Source organism: Brienomyrus brachyistius, chromosome 1, assembly GCF_023856365.1.
Source record: "Brienomyrus brachyistius isolate T26 chromosome 1, BBRACH_0.4, whole genome shotgun sequence".
NCBI classification, from domain to species: Eukaryota; Metazoa; Chordata; class Actinopteri; order Osteoglossiformes; family Mormyridae; genus Brienomyrus; species Brienomyrus brachyistius.
In genome coordinates this window covers 29,367,376-29,388,149 of record NC_064533.1, presented here as the reverse complement: position 1 = coordinate 29,388,149, position 20,774 = coordinate 29,367,376, and the positions used below count along the sequence as shown (strand labels likewise).

The 20,774-nt window shown below is 44.0% G+C and overlaps 1 protein-coding gene across 6 annotated transcripts in view; it reads right to left on the bottom strand.

The window, feature by feature from the left end:
* Nucleotides 1-2,143: 2,143 nt before the first annotated feature.
* LOC125742373 (SWI/SNF-related matrix-associated actin-dependent regulator of chromatin subfamily D member 3) overlaps nt 2,144-20,774 on the bottom strand; it is a 47,345-nt gene continuing 28,714 nt past the window's right edge. For all 6 annotated transcript variants that reach the window (XM_049014347.1, XM_049014308.1, XM_049014337.1 and 3 more), the window contains 11 exons: nt 16,495-16,537; nt 15,077-15,199; nt 14,421-14,543; nt 11,404-11,499; nt 10,033-10,134; nt 8,965-9,126; nt 8,461-8,558; nt 7,931-8,066; nt 6,235-6,357; nt 5,972-6,073; nt 2,144-5,749 (listed from right to left, as the gene is read on the bottom strand). In XM_049014347.1, coding sequence (XP_048870304.1) covers nt 5,696-5,749; nt 5,972-6,073; nt 6,235-6,357; nt 7,931-8,066; nt 8,461-8,558; nt 8,965-9,126; nt 10,033-10,134; nt 11,404-11,499; nt 14,421-14,543; nt 15,077-15,199; nt 16,495-16,537 — 1,162 coding nt within the window. In that variant the 3' untranslated portion in view covers nt 2,144-5,695. The remainder of the gene's footprint in view (nt 5,750-5,971; nt 6,074-6,234; nt 6,358-7,930; nt 8,067-8,460; nt 8,559-8,964; nt 9,127-10,032; nt 10,135-11,403; nt 11,500-14,420; nt 14,544-15,076; nt 15,200-16,494; nt 16,538-20,774) is intronic.

Here is a 20,774-nt window from a genome sequence, read left to right as displayed (position 1 = left end):
GTCTGGATTCCTGGGGTGAGCGTTCATAGCCTGATATCCTTGGGAAAGGTGCTCTCTGGCTGCTACACAGTTTTGGCCTACAAGCCTCCTTGTAACATTTTGGGGTATTATGATGGGAGTACTGAATGAAAAATGTGATTAACGCTCGTTTTGCATTGATTTCTGGTTAATATTAACAGGCGATGCATTTTTGTGCAAGATCATTTCAGCAATTGTACATTACATTTGAGTATCCCTGCTCTTGGTCATTTTTGAACATTTAAATGTTTTGCCTTGATTTTAAGTGTTTGTTCTGAACTGTTGCTCCTTTGTTCACTTCACCGCAGACAACACCTTACAGATAACAATTTATCATTTGTGTTCAGCTAGATTTCACATAAAAGCCACATTATTTTCCCTTCACACAAGACGGGGAGTCATGGTGGGTAGTATTTAGCAAGTCTAGCAACACACCCCCTGCATATCCTACACTCCATTGTTCGGTACGTGCAATAACTTGTAAATACATTGTAAATACAATATAGAAAGTTCTAGAACAGTGCTTCTCAGCCTTTTTTGCGCCACGGCCCAATTTTTACCTTGCCAGCTCAGTCGAGACCCTGTATCAAGTATAGGTTTAAATTAATGCTATGATCTAGTGCACTCTGCAATTTATGCCAATCAGTGCCAATCGCACAAGTCTTATTGGATGTGCCAGTGGTTTTGCTTCTTGGATTGGTTGTGTTCACTAGTTTTGCACTAACAATTTGCAGACTCAAGACCCGTTTATATAGGTTAATTCCAGGATTTTGGTTTAGAAGTCTGATCGTGGATCAGCATAGGAGCTTGCTGGTTTTAAAATGCTTACAATTCCAACTCTGCCTCGCGACCCTTTCAGAACTTGATGGCACAAATTTGGGTCGCGACCCATGGATCTAGAATCGCTGTTCTAGAACATATAGGATTATGAGATCTGTGTAGCCAAAACAAAGGACTTAGTGAATCATTTTGTGCTGCTTTCTACATAGTTCCTTATGTGATGGTGTGTAATACATATCTGTCCATCCATCCAAACTTCTTGGATTGGGTCAACCATGGGACGATCTGAGGTAATGACACTGGAGCCACTCTGGATGGGATGCTAGTCTGTCACATGAATAACATTCTTCAGAAGAGAACTGGCCATCTAATCAAACTCCACAGATGCAGAGTAGCGATGCAATTCGAACCCACAACCTGCCGAAGTGTGAGGATGCCAAGCAAAGAGCTGCCACATTCCGTATATAGAGCACATCTGACTTGTTCAGGGACTATATGAAATAAAAATACTATCGCATACATTGACATCAAATTTCCATTTTTAATACATCTCTTCAAAGACATCCTTCAGAGGCCAGTAAAAAAAAAAAAAAAAAAAAAGGAGACAGTGATTCAACTTTGGGCGACAGTGGGTCAGGGTGGCAGCAAAAGGCGAAAACAGAAAAACACGTCAGTTCTCACGAAAGGGAAGGCCGAACTTTTGGTTTGTTTGTAAAGCATGTATTTGTCGAAGCAGCTGAACTAGTTTACCCATTACGGTGACACATTGGTCAGTCTTACAACGTTACATGTGTTTATATATATATATATATATATATATATATATATAAATTAAAAATGCAATGACAATTCCTGATCAAGTGTCAGCTTGCACTGTTTAAACTTGCTACCCAAAAAAAGGGAACTTTAACATGCAAGACTGTGGTCCTTGAGAACTAGAATTGCCTAGCAGTGGTGTGTATGTATGTGTGTGTGTGTGTATGTGTATATATATATATATAAAAACAAAATATAAAATACATTATAAACTAGACCTTCTCAGAGCTGGTCTTAGCAAGCTGCTGTCCGGTAGCTTCTCCAGCCCTCCACAGACCACTAACACTGTGACCACCAAGGAGAGAAGTTAATCGGTACCATGAAGTTTTAGTAGAATCAGACAGTTCAGTGGCTTGTTGGAATGAAAAACCTGACGAAAACATAAGAGTACAGGACTATGGCTGTAGAAGCCCTTCTAGGAAAAAGCCAATGTGTAATACATAGGCTCTTCTGATCTGACCTTTAACACACATGCTTCACTCAACAGGACACAGGAACAAACCAGTACAACTCCCTAACGGGGACAAACTTTGGCAAATGCTCTTTTTATTTACATCCCGGCGGTCTCAGAGAAACCTCAGCAGTGTCTTATTATTGTACAGACCTCCGGAACAAGGAGGGAGTCGGATGCTCCGTTTGACATGTCCTTGGGCCCCCGGAGATAGATGCATGCAAAGGAAGGGGCCCGTGGTAAGCAGGGAGGATGGCGACACAGTGTTTGGGGCTGTGCTTGGTTCGGAACCAGCAAGGAGCCGCTGCTCTGATGGTGGTTGGCAAGGCTGGCATCGGGGTTCCCAGGTGGTGACCTCACAGTGTCTTGTAGATTGCAGACGAGGTGCTCTCCGGCTGCCAGACAGTGATTGTCTCCAAAATGTTGGCCTACAAGACTCCTCCTAAAATACATAAGTACGCCGCGAGCACCTGCCGATCCCTTTGCAGAGAAAAAATTTGTACAACGGTGTTGCGTAGACCAGCAATGAAGAAACTGAGTTTCCTTGGAAAGTCTCTGCATAGCCCAGTGCAATTACCACCTGCTCACAAGTTGCAGTAAAAAAATACCATTCCAAAGGCCTGTTTATCACAAAGGAAGTTAGATAAGAATTTTTCTTCATTTCAACTTCCTGATCGAGTGCTTACTCAACTTTTTTTTTTTTTTTTAAATATAAAAACACGTCCAATCGGCATGCATAGGCTTACAATCCTTTGTCCAGTATTGGCAGAGGGTTTCAGTTTATTTTTTCCCCTCCAAAGATTTTTATATTTTTGAAGACTTATTTTCTTAAGTCTTAATAATACAAACACACCATTCACGTGAAAGATCGTTGCACAAAAACAGCAAATTTAGACAGAAATAACATCCAAACAGATGCTGGCTACAGTCAAGGCATCTCCCCTGACACTTTGTAATAGTAAAAATAATAATAATAATATCGATAATAATAATAAAGTGAAAGGCAAAAAACTTCACATACGTGTGCCCCTCAGTGATTCAGCAATAAGCTACGTGCCGCTGTCTTTAAGACTCGCCTGGACAGTGGTTTGAAAAGCCCCCTTTCTCCAAAATGGCGTGTCGGTCCTCGTCAGCATGCTACCTTAATGGCAGTGACTTGGTGACGACGGACGTCAGGACCATGCTGAGGCGAGTCTGTAAATATTATATCAGTGTCATCATGCAGTGCAACCCGTGGTTGAACGTGGATGCAGAACTAACCTGCAGCTACATTTAATTCTGCTCGTGTCATTTTTGTCAGCATCTCTAGGTTTACAGCTGTGCAAATATCATCCTTTGTTCCTTAGAAAGTCTTACAATGCAAACACGGTCCTATCCCTGACATGGACACACAACAGTCACACAACACACATATGCTCAGTGACAGCTGTCTTATCAAAACCATCATTTACATATTCTTCACGTAAAAAAAAAATAAAAATCCCTTTACCTTAGTACGAACTCGATATTTGGCTATGCCAAAAATGTTTGTGTCAAAGTCCAACTTGAAACAGACTTTTGTTTTATAGTAATAGCCGACTGGGTATTAATTATAGACAGGGAAGAGATTAAAACAATTCTTATATGTACATCAATGGGGGAAAGATACTAACACAGTTATCAAATTTTGAAAAACATAATTAGTGACACACCGCTAATAATCAGCGGCCTTCAATATATGACACTTCATTAAGATGGACACTAATGGAAAAAATTTTCATGTCTTATATTTACATTTAAAAGAGAAAAAATTATTGACTAACAGTTACCAAAATGGTCTCTTCTGTGATTTGAATTAGCAAGATTCTCTTTAACACTGCTAATGTTATGTGACAATTAAGTCATGATACTTCATTATTCTAACAGTACTATGAAAAACAATGGTCAAAGACCTCTGCTGTGATTCATTTGCCGTTCTGTAATATTTCCTTCATTCCTCCACAAAATTCCACTTCATTCATGAAAAGTATTGGTTGTTTCGTGGATGCTGATGACTATGCGATCAGCTGGCCTCCCTAGACTATGGATAAGACACACAGAACTTAAAGGGACTTAACAAAAAGCAACAATAAGATTTTATTTTAGAAAACTCTGACTGCAAAGATGCTGGTGAAACATGCCAATAACAGCCCAATTTCCCTTTGATTTTCCCTGTGCTTTTCCTTTTTTTTCTCCACATCTGGCAACTTGTATTGGTAAGTAAAAGAACAAAACACAAAAATAAAAGCCCCAAACACTGAAAACTGAGGTATTCTATGGAGGCTTTAGGTGATACAGTCACATGCTTCCTCCTGCTGCACAAACAACCCTCAGCGCAGGCATCCAGCAAGCATGCTCCTCGATGACATCAGAGCAATACCACAGCAAGGTCAACATGTAGGACTTGCGGAGCCAGAACCCAAATAAAGCTTCAGAGCTAAATGAGACCATTAGCGGGAAGTTCAGTTCAATCCTAGTAGACTCTATGATGGTACTGACTGGTTGAGTTCAACTGGAGAAAGGCACACACTCTGGGAAAGCAAACGTATAAGATAACCAGTCTTGCCTGCAGAAAGAATGAGACTCCACTGACCCTGTCCCCACCCAACCCAAATATGCTGGTCCTCTTTAGCGCGCTGTGACACTGTAGCCCTGCAGCACCGAGAGAAGACCATGCCTGGTGCCCTGGACTCCAAGGAGAAGACCAAAGTTCAGAGTAAGCTTCTTGCTAACCAGGTGCACGGCTGAGAAGCTGCTTTCCTGTGTTGTCCACGGCCATCCGGGACATGGTTTCCAATCCAGGTGTCCATGTCTGTCTACAATGGTCAGTTTCCACCCGCTAAAGGCTGGACGTTGTGTCATATGTACTGCTTTTATGGCACATATAAAACTCGTCATACAGTGACACATAGAGACTATACACCCATGTGGTTACTTAAGAAACGTGAACAAGGATGTAAACACAGCTTGGGACTTGGTTTGATCGACAGAACACAAGAAGGCTCAATACTGACTAAACGTGAATCTGTAGCACCATCACAACTCAAACAATACTGACACGCGTGTGCTGAACATCACTACTCCTGGCTTAAATGCTGACACTGTGGCTTCTGCAAAACTGCAATCTCCCCTCCTGGTATTTCCACACCCCTCAAGTACTACTGGATTATTACTGGTCCCACATTCTCCAGTTTACAGACAGACAGGGTGACCATGTGCTTTGGGGGAATTCCTAAATGAAGACACGTGAATTACAATGGTCTTTACGAAGTAGCGTGTGCGTTGTCTTGATCATGCATGACTAACAAGAGGGAGTGTGGGGAAGTACATAGATACAAACTTGCTGGAACTCCAGAGAACGTCGCTGAAGTTTGTTTGTATAAAAGGGTTGTTCTCTGTAACACCAACAGATGATTGCCTTACAGTTTCGCTATTCGATTCCCCTGGGATACAAAAATCTGACTCCAATCATAGGTCCCGCGAGACTCTTAATTATGCCAGCGAACAGGTCACAGTAAGTTACTACAGGAAACACCAGGACAGGAACGTGTGTGACAGAGACTGGATGCTGTTCTGAGGGACAGGTGCATTGCTTTTTGTTTAGGGAGGTGTTTACGTGTTGCGCACGGCCAGCGCCTGCTCTAGTTCTTGTCTCCGCTGCTGGATCTATGGAGAGGAAAAGTGTCATTTGTATGACAGACCCAAAGAGTGGAAGAGGTACAGTCTCTAGCTGCCATAAGAGAATATATGACCATAAGAACTGAAGAACATGCACAGTTAAACAAGTATTTGAACCAAAAAAGCGAATAGTGAGAGCAGAACATCCTGTAGCATTTCCTGCTGCTTTCTGAACCTGACTTCAACATGGCAGACATTCCATGTTCTCACCTTGCAGTAGAAGTAGCGGCTAACAGCTTCTTGGGACCATGGCTGATGGTAAAACTCTGCCCTCCTCTCCTCCTCTGGGTTCCCCACCACGTCCGTCATCACCTGCAACCAGTCACAGGCCAACCTGAGTGGCTCTGATAGGTTTATACACTATGCCCCCTTCTGGATGACCTCTGCCATTCATTATATAGACATCATGGCCTTGGCTCTGATAGGCCTTTTCTGAACAGTATCGCCTCCTGCTTCACCTGAACTGTTTGTACCTTGAGGTCCCTGCTCTGGGACTTCAGCCACTCTTGGATGTAGCCTTTTGGGTCCTTGGAGAAGCTGAGCATGAAGTCCCTCTGGATCTTGAGCTGACTGATGGACTCGATGGTCTCATGAATCTGGGGAAAAAGTCACTGGGAGTCACTTTTCAGTTGGTTCAAGCAATCAGTCAGATAAAAAAAAAAAAACTAGCTACAAAAATGAGGCAGAGCTGGCAACACTTATGTACGCTAATTGATAAATCAGAATAGATCAGGAAAAAAAAGCCTCAAGAAAATAAGGAGAGTTTCATGTCGAGCTTTATGACTGGAGAGGCAGAATAGGAAAATGTTGTAAGCAAACTGTATGAAAGTAAAACTACACAAAATATGCCCACTAAAGATGTACGGTACGGCATAGATGGCCCTGTGATATAACGTCTGCGGCAGTATTTGTCAACCACTGGGCCACGGATCGCAGTGGAACCCAGTTTGGTCCATAATGGGCCACCAAACAGGTGCGAACCCGACTGTTTACTGAGGGGATAGGGCTGGCCAATGTATATATTACCTTATCGTCATATAAAATATACACGATAAGATTATGAGAAATGTTAATAAACTGTCGACAAGTCAACATTGCGTGATAGCGCACTGCAGCTTATTGCATCACAAAAATGCAATTCCAACCAACCATACGACAGTCTTTTAAGAGCTGACAACCTATGCCCAACAAACACGCAGTAAGGTTGGTTGACTTGGCAGAGGACGTCACATGCTACTGTTTTGGTCATGGAAGAGATAGGTGCTCCCTCAGTGGAATTTTCGAGTGTCGGTGAAGACAGGGACAGCGCAGAGTCACAACATCTTTTAAAAAGGAGATACTGTAGATAAACAAGGGACGAGAACGTTGATGGTGGCGTGATTCTTTTGGAGTTTAAAAGTCTAAGAGATGCAGCAAACTGCTGCTGTGTGCTGTGAACACTGGAACTAAACTGGGAATACTCTGAATTTATTTCAACACTTGAGGCATTCCCATTCAGTTGAATGTACCAAATGCAAGGGCTTACAGTGACAAAAACCTGCAATTAAGCTTTCCTCTTTCAATCTGATGAAATATGGGAGACTCATATTAAAATGGGATACAGCACTTTACTTTTCGTTATGGGATGGGTGACAACTCTACCAGCAACGTCAAACCCATTCCCTGGAATGAACAGTGAGGCAGTCAGAGAAAATACCTAGCAACACGCCGTACACTTGGCATTTTCTAGTGTTACGCGCTATGACAAAAAAGGTTTATTTTTGTGTGATTTATTTATTAAAATTCGTGTTCAGCTTCAGTCCATTTAATTTGTCATGTTTTGTCATATTCTGAATCTGAATTCAAATTCAAAGCAAAAGCTGAGCCCTGAAGTATTAAAAGTTAAAGAATTAGTATTAAAAAATACAAATTCTTAGTAAAGTATTATTTTTGGGTGAATAAAAAAAATGATTGTAATAAAATACGTAGCCAAGCTGCTGGATTCCCCGCTATATAAGGGCACCTCAGGTTAGCAAAATTTACCCTGGGCTGCCAACATGACGAATGATGAGCTGGGCTGTGTGGTTGGAAAGGTTGAGACACTATGCTAACTTTGTCATGCATATTTTGTATCATTGCATAGAACTGATTGGCTTAATCTCAATCCCCCAAGGCCTGTGATTAGTTCACCTTATTGTCCAATGAGGCGATTTCCTGCTGATTGGCTGTGGAAAGCAGGAAGCTACTCATCTGGCCCTTCAGGGGGTCCTCCACCTCTACGTCGATGTCGTAGCATGCCGTTTTCTTCTGGTCATTGGGATCCACACTGTGAAGACAGGGAGTGCCAATTTAGGAAGCAGTGCTAACATAATGAATTCTGGGGGTGGTGTGTGGTACAGTCGGCTAGGGCGCTGTGCCTGTGATCGCAAAGTCACAGGCTCCAATCCTACAATCGGCAGGCTGATTTACCCGTTGGGCCCTTGAGCAAAGCCTTCACCCCCAGTTGGTTTAGGGACTGTTTAACCCTGCTTTCTCACAAAAGGTAGGTTACTTTGGATAAAAGAATCTGCTAAATATTTTTTTTTAAAAAAAAGATTACAATTTGGTGCACCACGCTTTGCCTCTGAGGTCATTAATAAATTATAGTTATGATATTTAGCCACAGAGACAGATGAGAGGAGATAATGTGAGAGTCGCGAAAGTCTGGGGCTTAGGCTCACCTGATGACGTGGTTGATGACGATTGGGTCAGGGGGGAGCAGCAGGTTGGTGAGGCGCTGTGGGATCTCCGAGAACTTTAGTCGGGGGCAGTCAAAGATCTGAGAAAGAAAAGGAAGAAGGCCTTGGTCGGTTCGGCCTGCATACGACCGACCGTCCTGCCAGCCTGACTCCTTCTCACAGCTTGACGTTGAGGATTAAATCTCATTTAAATTTTCTAAATGGCATATCCGGCTGACAACTTAGACCTACATAAAACCTTTAGCCAGCTAATCTTGAACTACGAGATGCTTTTCATCTGGAATAACAAAAGTACTACTTCACTGACTCCACAGGCCAGTCCTGTATTCCTGAGATTCAAACTTCTTAAATTAATATTATTGAAAAAAGTCAGACCGATTGATCTTGCGTAATGAAACAGGATAGTGTGTGTGGCAGCGAGGACCTTGCCAGGAGGTCAAAGGGACGGTGCGTTCGCAAGCGAGCCGGCGAGCTGGGGCTCATTACTTGCTGAAAGTACTTGTCGCAGTTGATGTACTCCTTGTCGTGGGCGTCCTGCAGCTTGTTGGTCTTGACGTACTGCCAGAGCGCTTGGATGATGACCGAGCGGGTCTGGGTGTGGATGCCCAGAAGGCGTGCCAAGCGAGGGTCCAGCTTGAACTGAGGGGGCTGATCAGAGCACAGTAATGACCACATGTAACCGCGGCTTCAATCCATAGTAATATTTCGTCACCAATGCAGCCTGTTTCCCCTAATTAACTCTAAATTTGGTAGTTTAAGCCGTAGAAATAGTTTACTGACACACCCCTGTGTAGTGACCACATGGTAACTGGCCTGCTTTTTAAAGTTTTGGTGTATAAAAAAAATAAACAACACAAGGAATGGGTACCATTCAAAACATTTACTTAGAAAGATTAAACTATTAAGTGCTATTATCTGTATGTTCAAAGGGTCTTATCTGTGACTGGATGTACCTATAAAGGAATCCAGGTACCAAACAAGCCACCTACAAACACCCAGGCGTACAAACGGATTTGTGAGTCCTGACAGACTGCTCTGCGGTTGTACCTGAACTTTTCCATATAATAATTTTAAATGGAGCCAAACGAATCCCAGAAGTCAGTCTTCACAACAGTTTACAGTGTGAGTGCTATTTTAGTTCATTAAAAAAAAACAAAAAAAAAACTCCCACAGCACTGAAGGGCCCTGCTTCAGCTTCCAGGGAGTGTCCGCGAACTTGGAACTGCATTGTGTGTGGAGCGTAATTCTGCTGGGAAAATATTCCCTGGCCCCTGACCACTGAGTTTCTTGGCTACAGAACTATACTCTTTTATATTATACTCTTTTATATTGTAAATTACTCCTTTTGAGTACAAAATATGTAACCTCACTACTGAAGATATTAAAAGTACATAGATAAAATGACTAAATATTTCAGTAAAATCCCATTAATTATAAACATGTAAGGACCATTCACCACCTTCCAAATGCATTTATATAACTGCCCGCTCCACAGTACTGCAGATAAAGCGAAGCGGTGACTGCAAATGACAAAAGGTGTTTTGGCGCCCCCACCTGGTAGTCGAGCATCAGCAGCAGGGTGCAGCGCACGCTCACATCTCCGGGCCTCTTGACCTGGAAGCCGTCCGTCTCCTGAGTGGTGGCGGTGCGGTGCCACTGCCGGGGACACAGACACAGAAATCGTCTAGCAGGCAGGAAGGTGGTCCGAGTCTCAGGAGAGGGCCTGCTGCAGTAGCCTCAGGGACTGTACCACACATGAGTCACTCCAGTGAAATATGAAGAATCTAAGTCACTTTGGCAGAGCAGAATGACAATATTAATAATCACTGACACCATCTGTCCTCCAAAGACTGTTACTCCTTTACAGGCCATTTCTCTGTTCTCAGCCATCTGCAAAAGAGGTCTTCTTCGCCACAAAAACGTCAAGTATTTCTCTAGAAGGCTGTTTCCCACTCACATCAACTACTTTTAGTCATTAAGTATGACATTTTCCCCCAACATTATATATAAATTCCCTGAGGAAACTCCATTAATTTAAGAAAGTTATCTGGCTCGAGTATTTCGGTCAGTCTTTCAGGAGTGTATGAGACGTACACAAAACACCAAAGTTTGCCACAGTCTGAACACATGGCCTTGACAGAAAAAAAAATGGAGATCGGCCTGCACAGTCTTTAAAACAGCAGTCTCAGTTTTCAGGACCTGAGTGCTGCCAAACTGAGGAACGGTGAGGGAGCCGAAGACCGTGAAGTTTTCTGGACAGCTGCGCTGAGGCATCGAGAAGGACCGCGCGGAGCATGGTGTTTTTCATTCTAGTGGTGTCTTAGCATTCTACACCGGGTGTTTTGAGGTGGAATGAGATAACATATGAGGACACTCCGTGCACTTATTTTTACGACTGTGCTTTCTGTTCCCAGGAGAAGAGATACGCCATGTTTCGGCTGTGCTCTAACAATAGGATAACGTTACTAAAACGCTTCGTTTGGGGTTGGGAGAATGTTACATGTTGCTTAAGCTCCTTGTTCTCCCTCATAGCAGCAAAATCCAGCCTTTATTACTCAATAAATTGGGAATAAAATCGACAATTCCATTTCTCAGAGTCAGTCCTTTAACAGTCCCAACTACACGATCATCAGAAGACCAAAAAAGAACATCTGAATCCCTTATTTGCCATTAACAAAAAGTACAAGGAATTTGATTTGGTGGTTACTGGAGAATGACAAACAGTCAAGACGAAGACACACAAAACAATAAATAGAATTAATCAAAATGCAAGATGTAGATTAAGAAAATGTGCTATTGATGAATACAAGAGAAAATAACTGTATAGCAGCATTAACATATAATGGGAAGAGTAATAGAACAAAATCACAAGAATACAACAGAGACAGAGGGATAGTTTTAAATAACAGAGGGATGTGTCCTCACCTCCACCAGGTGGTTGTCAGGTCCATACAGGTCCTTATCCAGCTCAATCACCAGGCTCTTAAAGAAGGAGGAGAACTTCCGCTTCTGTTTACCAGGCTAAGGAAGAGGGGGGACAATCATGTTACTTGTAAGCATCAAGGCTACATCCAATTACTCTGGATATTCCACACCAACCCTGGAAGGCATTAAATCCACAATATTAACATCACTCATAATTCAGATAATCCAAATTATGAGGTATGTCTGAATATTACAACCGTTATTTGACAATGACTCTTTATCAACCATAACTTTGACGTCACTGTTTCGTATTACGGTTGTTACTGAGAAAGAAGCCTGTTAGGTAATTCAGTTACTCTTCCACAACAACAAATGCTGACTTTGGTGAGAGGAACAGGACTGAGCCTGTGCGACTGGCGCAGGGTGACAACCTGGTGCCAGGTTTAGGGCCAGTCTTGAATAAGGAGGCCTAACTGCAACTATGGAAAGAGCTCCTGCACTGCTCAAGACCCGGAGCAACTGCTTGTAAAGTCAGAAGATACTCAACTTCACACATTGACATCTGCTACACATGATCACCAATAGGCTCAAAGATAAAAGCTTACAGACCCTTAAGTCTTTGGTGGCTTTTAACAACCATAAAGTGACAAGTGCACATCAATGACCTCATAGCTAGAAGACAGGAGGCGTAAAAGTTTTAAGGCCAAATTGCCTGCTTACTAAAAGCTTGTAAGAGTTTCTAGTAAGAAAATACACAGATTAGCTTTTCCCCCAGACAATGTTATTTCAGGGCCTTGCATAGACACATTGATTCAACTTCTTTTCCCAACAGCCAAACAAACGAAAAAACACAATGTGAAATCATTGTGGTCTGCGCTGAGCAAGCAGCGGCTCCCTCCTCAAAGCCCTGCCAATCTTCTCCGTGGGTTCGGATGATTAAACTCGACCTCAGCTTTCACAGGGGCACCTCGCAGTGGCCAAGAGAGCAGGCCACAAGTGTTTTTGAAACATCTAATTTTATCTGCAACGCTTTTGGCCGAGCTGGGTTGCATACGGTTTCATGTGACTCTCGAGCGCGAACGGGCGTTTCTAGTCAGACAAAGAGAGACAAGCGGCTTCGACACCGAATCAAAATGGTGGATACTTCAGAAGAGAGACAAGAAACTGAAGTAGATACAAGGGAGATACAGAGAGGTTCATAGTGGAACAGTCCGTGTCTCAAGTGACCATGATGGTGCTTATAGAAGTCACTGCTTTGCTCACCATCTTGAAAGAGGACTGTATGAATCAGGATGAGAATCAGAATAAGAATCAGAATGAGAATCAGAATGAGAATCAGTAGGCTTTTATTATTCGGAAGGAAATATTGTTAGACTGCACATTACACAACATGTAACGACAAAAATAGACAGTACACAGAACAAAACACAACAATCTTGGTATAAGAATGAATACGTACGACATCTAGAGATGATAAATATGCAGGTGGGTGATCATGGTGATAAGTATTGCACTTGAAAGATAATAAATAGATACTGATAAGTAAGTAGGTATTGTTGTACATAAAATTGCACATGTCCTGGCTGATTGATTGTACAGTCTTATGGCCGTCGGAAGAAATGATTTCTGTGTATTCTGCGTATTTTATTTTGATCAGTCTGCTCGGCAACTTCACAGACACAACAATCTTGATGACATCTGGTCAGATAGTCCGTGGTCCATTCTGGTAGGGGAGCTTCCACCTTCAAGAAGGACTGGCTGGATGATATTGAAGGAGTTTGAGAAATAAAAAAGACATGATTTTCACAAAACCTCCTGACTTGTCGAGGTGGGAGTAGGTACAGTGTGCCAGGTAGACAATGGCATCATGTACACCAATCTGGGCCTCGTAGGCGAACTGATGTGGCAACTCAACCAGGAGGCGGAGTATCTCAAGGACTAGTCTCTTGAAGGTCTTCGTGCTGTGTGAGGTCAATGTCACTGGTCTGTAATCAAATGGAGCACTGGAACATGGCGTCTTAGACACAAGAGCCAGACAGGATGTTTTCCACAGTATTGGAACCTTCTTCAAATGGAGGCACAGTTTAAAAATGCTGTGTAGAACTCAACAGAACTGGGAAGTTCAAGTCCTGAGCGCACTGGGACTGATGCCATCAGGGCACACCGCTTTTCCTAAGTGGAGTCTGCATAGTTCTTTCTTCAATTGGTCCTTTGAGAAATTGAGACTGCAGGTGGCAGAAGCAGGTATAGAATGGGAAAGAGGACGGATAAAGTAGGATGATGTGGGGAAGGGGACTCTCAGCCATGACGATTCAGCGGAGTTGGGCAGTCTCAACCGTTGAAGAGTATTATCTACAGTAACCTCTGTCACCAGCCTGTGCACTTGTAGCTGCTGATAGACTTTGTGGCCCTCCATACCTCTCTGATGTTCTGCTGGAGCTTCTGTTCCAACTTCCTCCTGCTTCTGTTCAAACTTCCTCAGTTCCTTGCTGATCTTGACCGACAGCTCTCTGTCTACCCTCTCTGTCACACAACCTCAACACTTTCTCCTTCCCAATCAGGAGAGCCTTGATGTCTGTGGTGACCCAGGGCTTATTATTGGGGAAGCAGTACAGACTTTACAGGAACCATGTCGTTGACACAGAACTTGATATAGTCTTCGCCATGTGCTTCACAGACATCTTCACAGTAGGTTCTGCAAAGCTGCGCTGGTCTTCACTGACTACCTCCTAGTGCACCCTTTATAGTAACAGGTTGAATCTCATGCCACCCCCCCAGATTGTATTATGGGGTGCCAGTTTAATGGTCAGCCTACAAAATATAGCATCTTAGGGGTCTGAAATAAGGTGCTGGTTGAAATGAATACTTGGGATACGATATAAAAATAGCAGCCCCCAAAGTAGCATAAGTTTTAAGAAAAGTATGAGCAAACGGAGACGCCCTAAACATGACAGAGAGCCTCACAAATCAACGCGCTAAACATAAGAAAGGATAAAAACAAACAAAAGAAAACTCACATCATCTAGCAGTTTGCCCTCTACTCGCAGTTCCCATGATGCAATGCTGCCATCAGAGTCTTCTGCATCAGGCTTGGCCGGGTTGAAAGTGTTGGAGATGTACAGCCTCAGTTTACGTTTTTGCTGTAGATAGAAGCAGACAACATGTGGGACACTGAAGGCAGCAGGTCTTGTTTTCTGTACAGCATGGTTTTAATATTTTTTTTCGAATAGGAGCCCGAACATTGTATCAAAAATAAATAAGAAACAACTGATCATTCTGGATTTGTTTTCGATAATTGCTATTCAGCACATACTACTGAGATATATTTTGGTAGGTATGCAGGTTGTATGTGGGGTCATTGGTGTGAACATGCCATGGTCTATGTCTAGTCCTCTGCAGCTTCCTCTCTCTTCCTCTCTCCCAGGGAGCCATATTTAATGAGGTTCTCATGAAAAGTCACACCCAGCCTTTTCAAGTCATGATTGTTGATACCCCATGAGGCCACATAAGGTTTCTGGGGCTCTCCATGCCCGATTTGATTAGATTTTGTTGGCTGTGTAAGGATGACCTATAAAAAAACCCGGTTCATGCTGTGAACCAATGGTAGGCTAAAGGTGTCTTTGATACATGACAGTTGCTCAACTGGTCCACAGAGACTAGTAGTCAGGTTTACCTTCATTGGTCTCTTCAGGGCCTCCTGAATGTCCACTCGCTTCCTCATGATTGTTTGGTCTAGTTTGCGCTCGAAAGCCAGTAGGTCCATGTAGGCCTGGGATTCTGGGACCAGCTCGCGGATCTGGCAGGACAAACAAAGACACGCAGTTGAAGCAGCCGCAACTGACCCGACCTTCACAACATCCCTGCAACAGAACATCAGGTACCCCATAGCTATTTGGAGTGGCCCACTGCCTAAATGTGACGGTTCAGACTAAGCTTCGTTAAGGGCACCACTGTATGCTTATTTCCACAACTGTCCCATTTAACAATCACACATGTATGTACCAGGTGCTTTTGTTCAAAGCGATGAATGGTCCCTAGCGATGAATGGTCCCTTCCAATAACACACACTGCATCCTAACCAGCTGACACACACACTGCCTTTATAATATACTGTGTGTCCCATACTGATCCATTCCATAATACAGTGACCACATGATGACTGAGTTTTCTTACCTGATATAAGCAGACCTGGTCTCTGTGGCCTGATCATTATCTCTTAGATAACAGGCACACATCTAAACACTGTGTACAAATAAGGCGAGCTCTACCCAGCACCCCCAGAAGCTTCTGAACACCATCAGATACCCTGGGCTGCCCACCTTGCCTTATACAGCCCAGATAAGAAGTCAGTCTGACTGGGTCCTGTTTATCATGACCTCTTATAGGGTGACCCCTATTCTCTATTCTATGTTTCAGACAGAGACCGCAAAGGACAATGTCCTTCTCAAAGTTAATCCCAGGTGTTAGGTCTGGCCAGCAGGGAAACCGGCCCCGAAACAGGGCACAGGGACACGATGTCATTGAACACAAGTCCCGCTCAGTCCTGAACACGCCTTGTGCGCACAGCTTGGATCTGTCATACAACAACAATGGGAGCTCTTGGCTCTGGAGTGTTTGATATAATATAGGCGCTCTCTACGAATCAGGCGCACTTATCGCTACAGTAGCTCCCGCAAACCTAAATACTCTCTCATCCCTCCATCCGCTTATCCATAGAGGGTCACAAAGAGCCTGGCGCCTATCCCAGGGAAGCACAGGGCACAGCCGAAAATAACGATTTAAATGTTTTCCTGGTGGTCACACAATCTGGAAGCTTCCGGAATTAACTTCCCAAGCACTGGGGATGAAGCGCCCATTTGCATTTTCGGCAGGCACCCCTGTCGGCCCCTTGATGCTTTTTAAATCTCGTCACACACTCTGCAACCCCCCCCCCCCCGTCCACCCCCCCCCGCCGCCTTGCCTGCCCCTGTAATCCAACTGAAACACCCTTCCATAAAAAGCTGCGAAATATCCACCTCATTAACAGAGACAGATGAACAAACAAACAAACATAAACAAACAGTGACAAATGACAAAAATAAATGGACTCACCCTCTGAGGGAGAATCTTGTCTGCCATTTTCCTTCTCTTGGCACTGCGGTGGGGGGGAAAGATAGAAAGAAAATAAAAAAAACAGAGCATGTTACTATGGTGACAGATAGCAGAGTTACACAGGCCATCTGCTAAATTGCTGGGACACATCCAGTTACTGTTGCCAGCTGTTTGTGAGTAACTGGGGGAGGCGGGGCCTGCGTCTCTGATTCGAGGAGAGGGGGTGAGGCGTCAGGTGGTCGACCTGCGCTGTCGGGCGGCAGAGTCGTGCCACCATGCCACAGCCAGCTCGTTCCCCCATCAGCACCAGCTTTCTCTGCCTTGAAGGGGTTTCTCCTGATCTGTTGTGCCTGCTGGTGCCTAATTCCTCCCCACAAATCCTATTTTCCAGAGGCTCTCCAGTGTTATCAGCTTTGTAAAATGGTCATCATTCACGATCGTTTGTCCCATATCATACATTCCGACAATTTAGCCAGAATCACTTGTCCAGAGCTGGAAAACAATCCCCGATGCAGAAACAACCTCATCAATAACCATGTCACGGCCCCCGTGTTCTGGAACTGGAAGGCTCCCCCCCCCCCACCCCTGACCCAAAAACGGTGGTCATTTAGTAATAATGAACACCAGCTTCTCCCTGTCCAAAAGACTCACTGACCACTTAACAGTAGACGAATTATACAATGTGCAAATGTGCTATTTTGTCATTATAATGCATCGTTTGAATTTTCATGCACTCTGCACAAAACTCTGGAATGTGGCAGTTTAAACTGTTAGATATTTCATCGTAGGAAACACGTCCACATGAACCGTACGTTTATGAAAAAGCTAAGCGCTACGGCCAAGGCACAAATCAGTGAGGTGTAGGTAAACACACATATAGGAAGTTACACGCTATCATGGGTAACCTCTACGTCTCTGGTTTTACCATTTCCCAGAGATCCACCAGGAACACAAAGGTAGAAGGGCTTTCGTAAGTCTAACGTGAAATGTTCCAAAAGCCAAACTGTATCCACATCTGTAGCTCCAGTTGAGAGACAAAATCTCAACAAGTCATCTGTGAAGTGCAATAGTGAAAGAAGAGAGATAATGGTCCGGGAATCCCTCCGGACTGTCAGAGATCTGTCTGCCTGACGGTGGTTTATGCAGCCAAGGACAACCTGAATAATAAACAAAGAAGCTTTTGAGCGTCGCTGTTAGGTGACATATCAGTTACTCTCCAGGTGCCATATTTAACGAAGTCCATGTGGAACATCTGGATTCACCGGCACGTTTGCCTGGGCTTTGCTCACTGCTTGCACCCGCCTCATGTCCTCCTATCTCCACATGTGTATGAATGTTTGATGAAATTAGTTGAATGAGGTCTGAGCTGGTGAGATGGTAGTGGAGGTTGAAATGTCGGACTGTTAACTGAACAACAAATCCCATCTTTGGCAGGGGTTGGACCAAACAGCTGTACTACAACAATGCAACATGAGGTGGTCTCACACCTCTCGGCTTGTGGGGGTTTGAATCTCACCTCTGCGGCACATGTGTGGTTTTTGCGTGTTCCCCCTGTGTAGTGTGGGCTTCCTCTAGCTCCTGCGATTTCCTCCCACAGTCAAAGACATGCGGGTGATATAACTAGTGCCTCTAAAATGGTCACGTAAATAACGTAATGATATAAAATGATAATGGATCCTCTCCTGAGTGGTGAGAGAACAAAGTGGTGAATTTCAAACGACACGCAGCTCGCATGGAAATACGAAGCTGCATTACATGCACGGTGGCTGAGGTGTGCCATGCGGCCAAGAGCACCACACCAGCTGGACACTGCTTTGTTTTGGGGGGGGGGGGGATGGGTGCACTGAAGGCCCCTCCTACTCAGACAGAGTGCCCTTGGTGTTCCCTGGCTTGTACTGTGCAGGGATAACAGCCAGGCATTAGAATCAACTGCTAATGAGATAATAATAAAAAAATAAAGAGAGAAATTGAGTGGGGAAATACATCTGGAGGCTTCTGCAGCATTATATTCCCAGTTCATTCATAAGCACGGCGTCGGCACTGGCCTGCGGGACCTTCTAACACCTTGACAGAGGTCCTGCGACAGGAGCCTTTGATACAGTACTGAGCATCACTCTGTGACAGGTGGGATTTATAAAGACATGCTGAAATGCGACAGTACTCCCACGAAAGGTACCCACGTGAAGCCTGAAGGGATTTCACACAAGGAGACCGGACTGCAGTGGCCAAAGACGCAGACAACTGTCAGCTGTGAAGTTAAATGTCACCAGGAACTTATTCATTCCAGAAATCCTTCAGAAGTCAGGACAGCCCAATAAACTGAGTTATTTACGACTTCTCCTGTATTAGAGAAGATAGGGTGCAAGTCAGCTTGACCCTTAAAGCAGGAACCCAGTAAAAATAAGCTGTAGTCTGTGAAAGCCAATACAGCCCCATATAGATTATTCACTTTGGTAAGTTGATGTCCTCAGCCAATCAAAATATCAAACCTCAAGGTTAATGGGACAAGGACGAAACACAGGAGGAGGGTCACGCAGTTGACTTGTGGCCATAAACCTGCAGGGTTTCTGTTCATTTTTTCTGTAACCGTTTCCTCGAAGATGCATCATGTGATTTGAAGGTGAGAACAGCATCACAGCTACCGTCAGCTGGTGCCCAGGGTGAGACCCCCAGTTCCCTAAAAGTTCTTCTTCTGTGTACCATCAGACGGCATGTTCACATCGAAGCTAACCAGTTGGTCTGGGAGTCCAAAGTATGACAGAACTTGAAGAGAGCTTTACGTTCTGGCGCTTGAATATCTTCTCATACCTTTTAAATTTTGACTACTCCAGTTCCAGCTAATAAAGTTTGCCCACGGATCTCATTTTGCTGTTGTCGCATAGATGGTTTACAGAGCGGTCAATTGCCTACCTATGAATTCCAAAAATGCTTAAAAATCACATTATTTAAGCATTTAAAGTTACTCCGTGTGCGACACTAAAATGTCCTTTCTTGTTAACATACTACAGACAGTTTTAGTAAACGTCAGCTCTTTCATCTATCTGACAACTTTCTGAGGACCCCAGGTTTGACGTCTTCTATGACATCGTGAAAGTACTGTGGCCTTCATAGGAATGATCTAGCACCTCCCCAGTACACTCCAGGAGATGGACACCTCAAGGTGTTCATATCCTGCCCTCACAGGAAGGGGAAAGCCAGGCAACAGTGTGAAATGTTCTCAGCTGTATAGGTCGGTATGGAACTATACAGTCCCACCATTTCTCTGGTGCAGAGTAACGGGCCAGTGACAGCTGTCAGGGTCTGCTGACAAATGGTCACATTTCACAGCTGAGTGGGTTAACAATAACACATATGGCGCTCCTCTCCCACCAGCAGCTACACTAACAATGATGGCTCTGTGGCCATGTCACACAAAGGAGGATTTTGCTTCCAGTGGGGGAAACAGTTGCTAAAAGGCTCCCGCTAAACTCAAGGCTTAACTAGCTTATAGCTTGCAGAGGATCGTTCCTGTTTACGGGGGCTGTCTAATACCAGTCATATCAGCTGCTTTCCAGTCCGAAAGCTGTGCTATATTTACCTTCACACGCTGCTTGGGGAGCATGTATGAACGCTCACCTTAACTCACGGTCAAAGGCGCAAACTACCATCCCCAGTTTGCAAAAGAAAAAAAAAAAAAAACGAATCAAAAAGTTAATTCCATATCTTCTGGGTTGGTAAACTGTCACGCAAAAGTAGACCAATACTACGGAGTCCCACTGTGCGAAATCTCAAAATTATCCACACAACTTTTATTACATTAAAATTGCATTCAATCGGTTGTTTCGAGGGGTGAGACTCATTTTCGCCTGCGTTCCCCGATAAGAGACAAAAACATTATTTTGTGAAAGACACTTAGGCAGCAGAGTCTTTCTGAGCTCGTCTGTAACGAATTTGAGCGCCACATGTTGTAATTTTTGCCCCTTCTTCTTGGCAGATCCTCTTTGGTCTATTCTTCGGGGCTGATTTGCTTGCCGGTCTGCAATTTCCAAGCCTTTTCACAGATCCTCAATAGGATTCAAGTTGGGATTTTGCCGGTCTATTCAAGGACATTCACTTTCGTTTTCTTAAGCTAACCCATTGTGACTCTGGCCTTGCATTTGGGATCACTGTTCTGCTGAATGGTGAGAGATCCTGCCCCCTTTTTTCAGCAGACAGGCGCTGGCTTTTTGTCTGCCGTTTACATGTACTTTGCTCTTTTTCCTTATCCACTAATGCTAAAACCCTCCCTCCGCCTCCTCCTG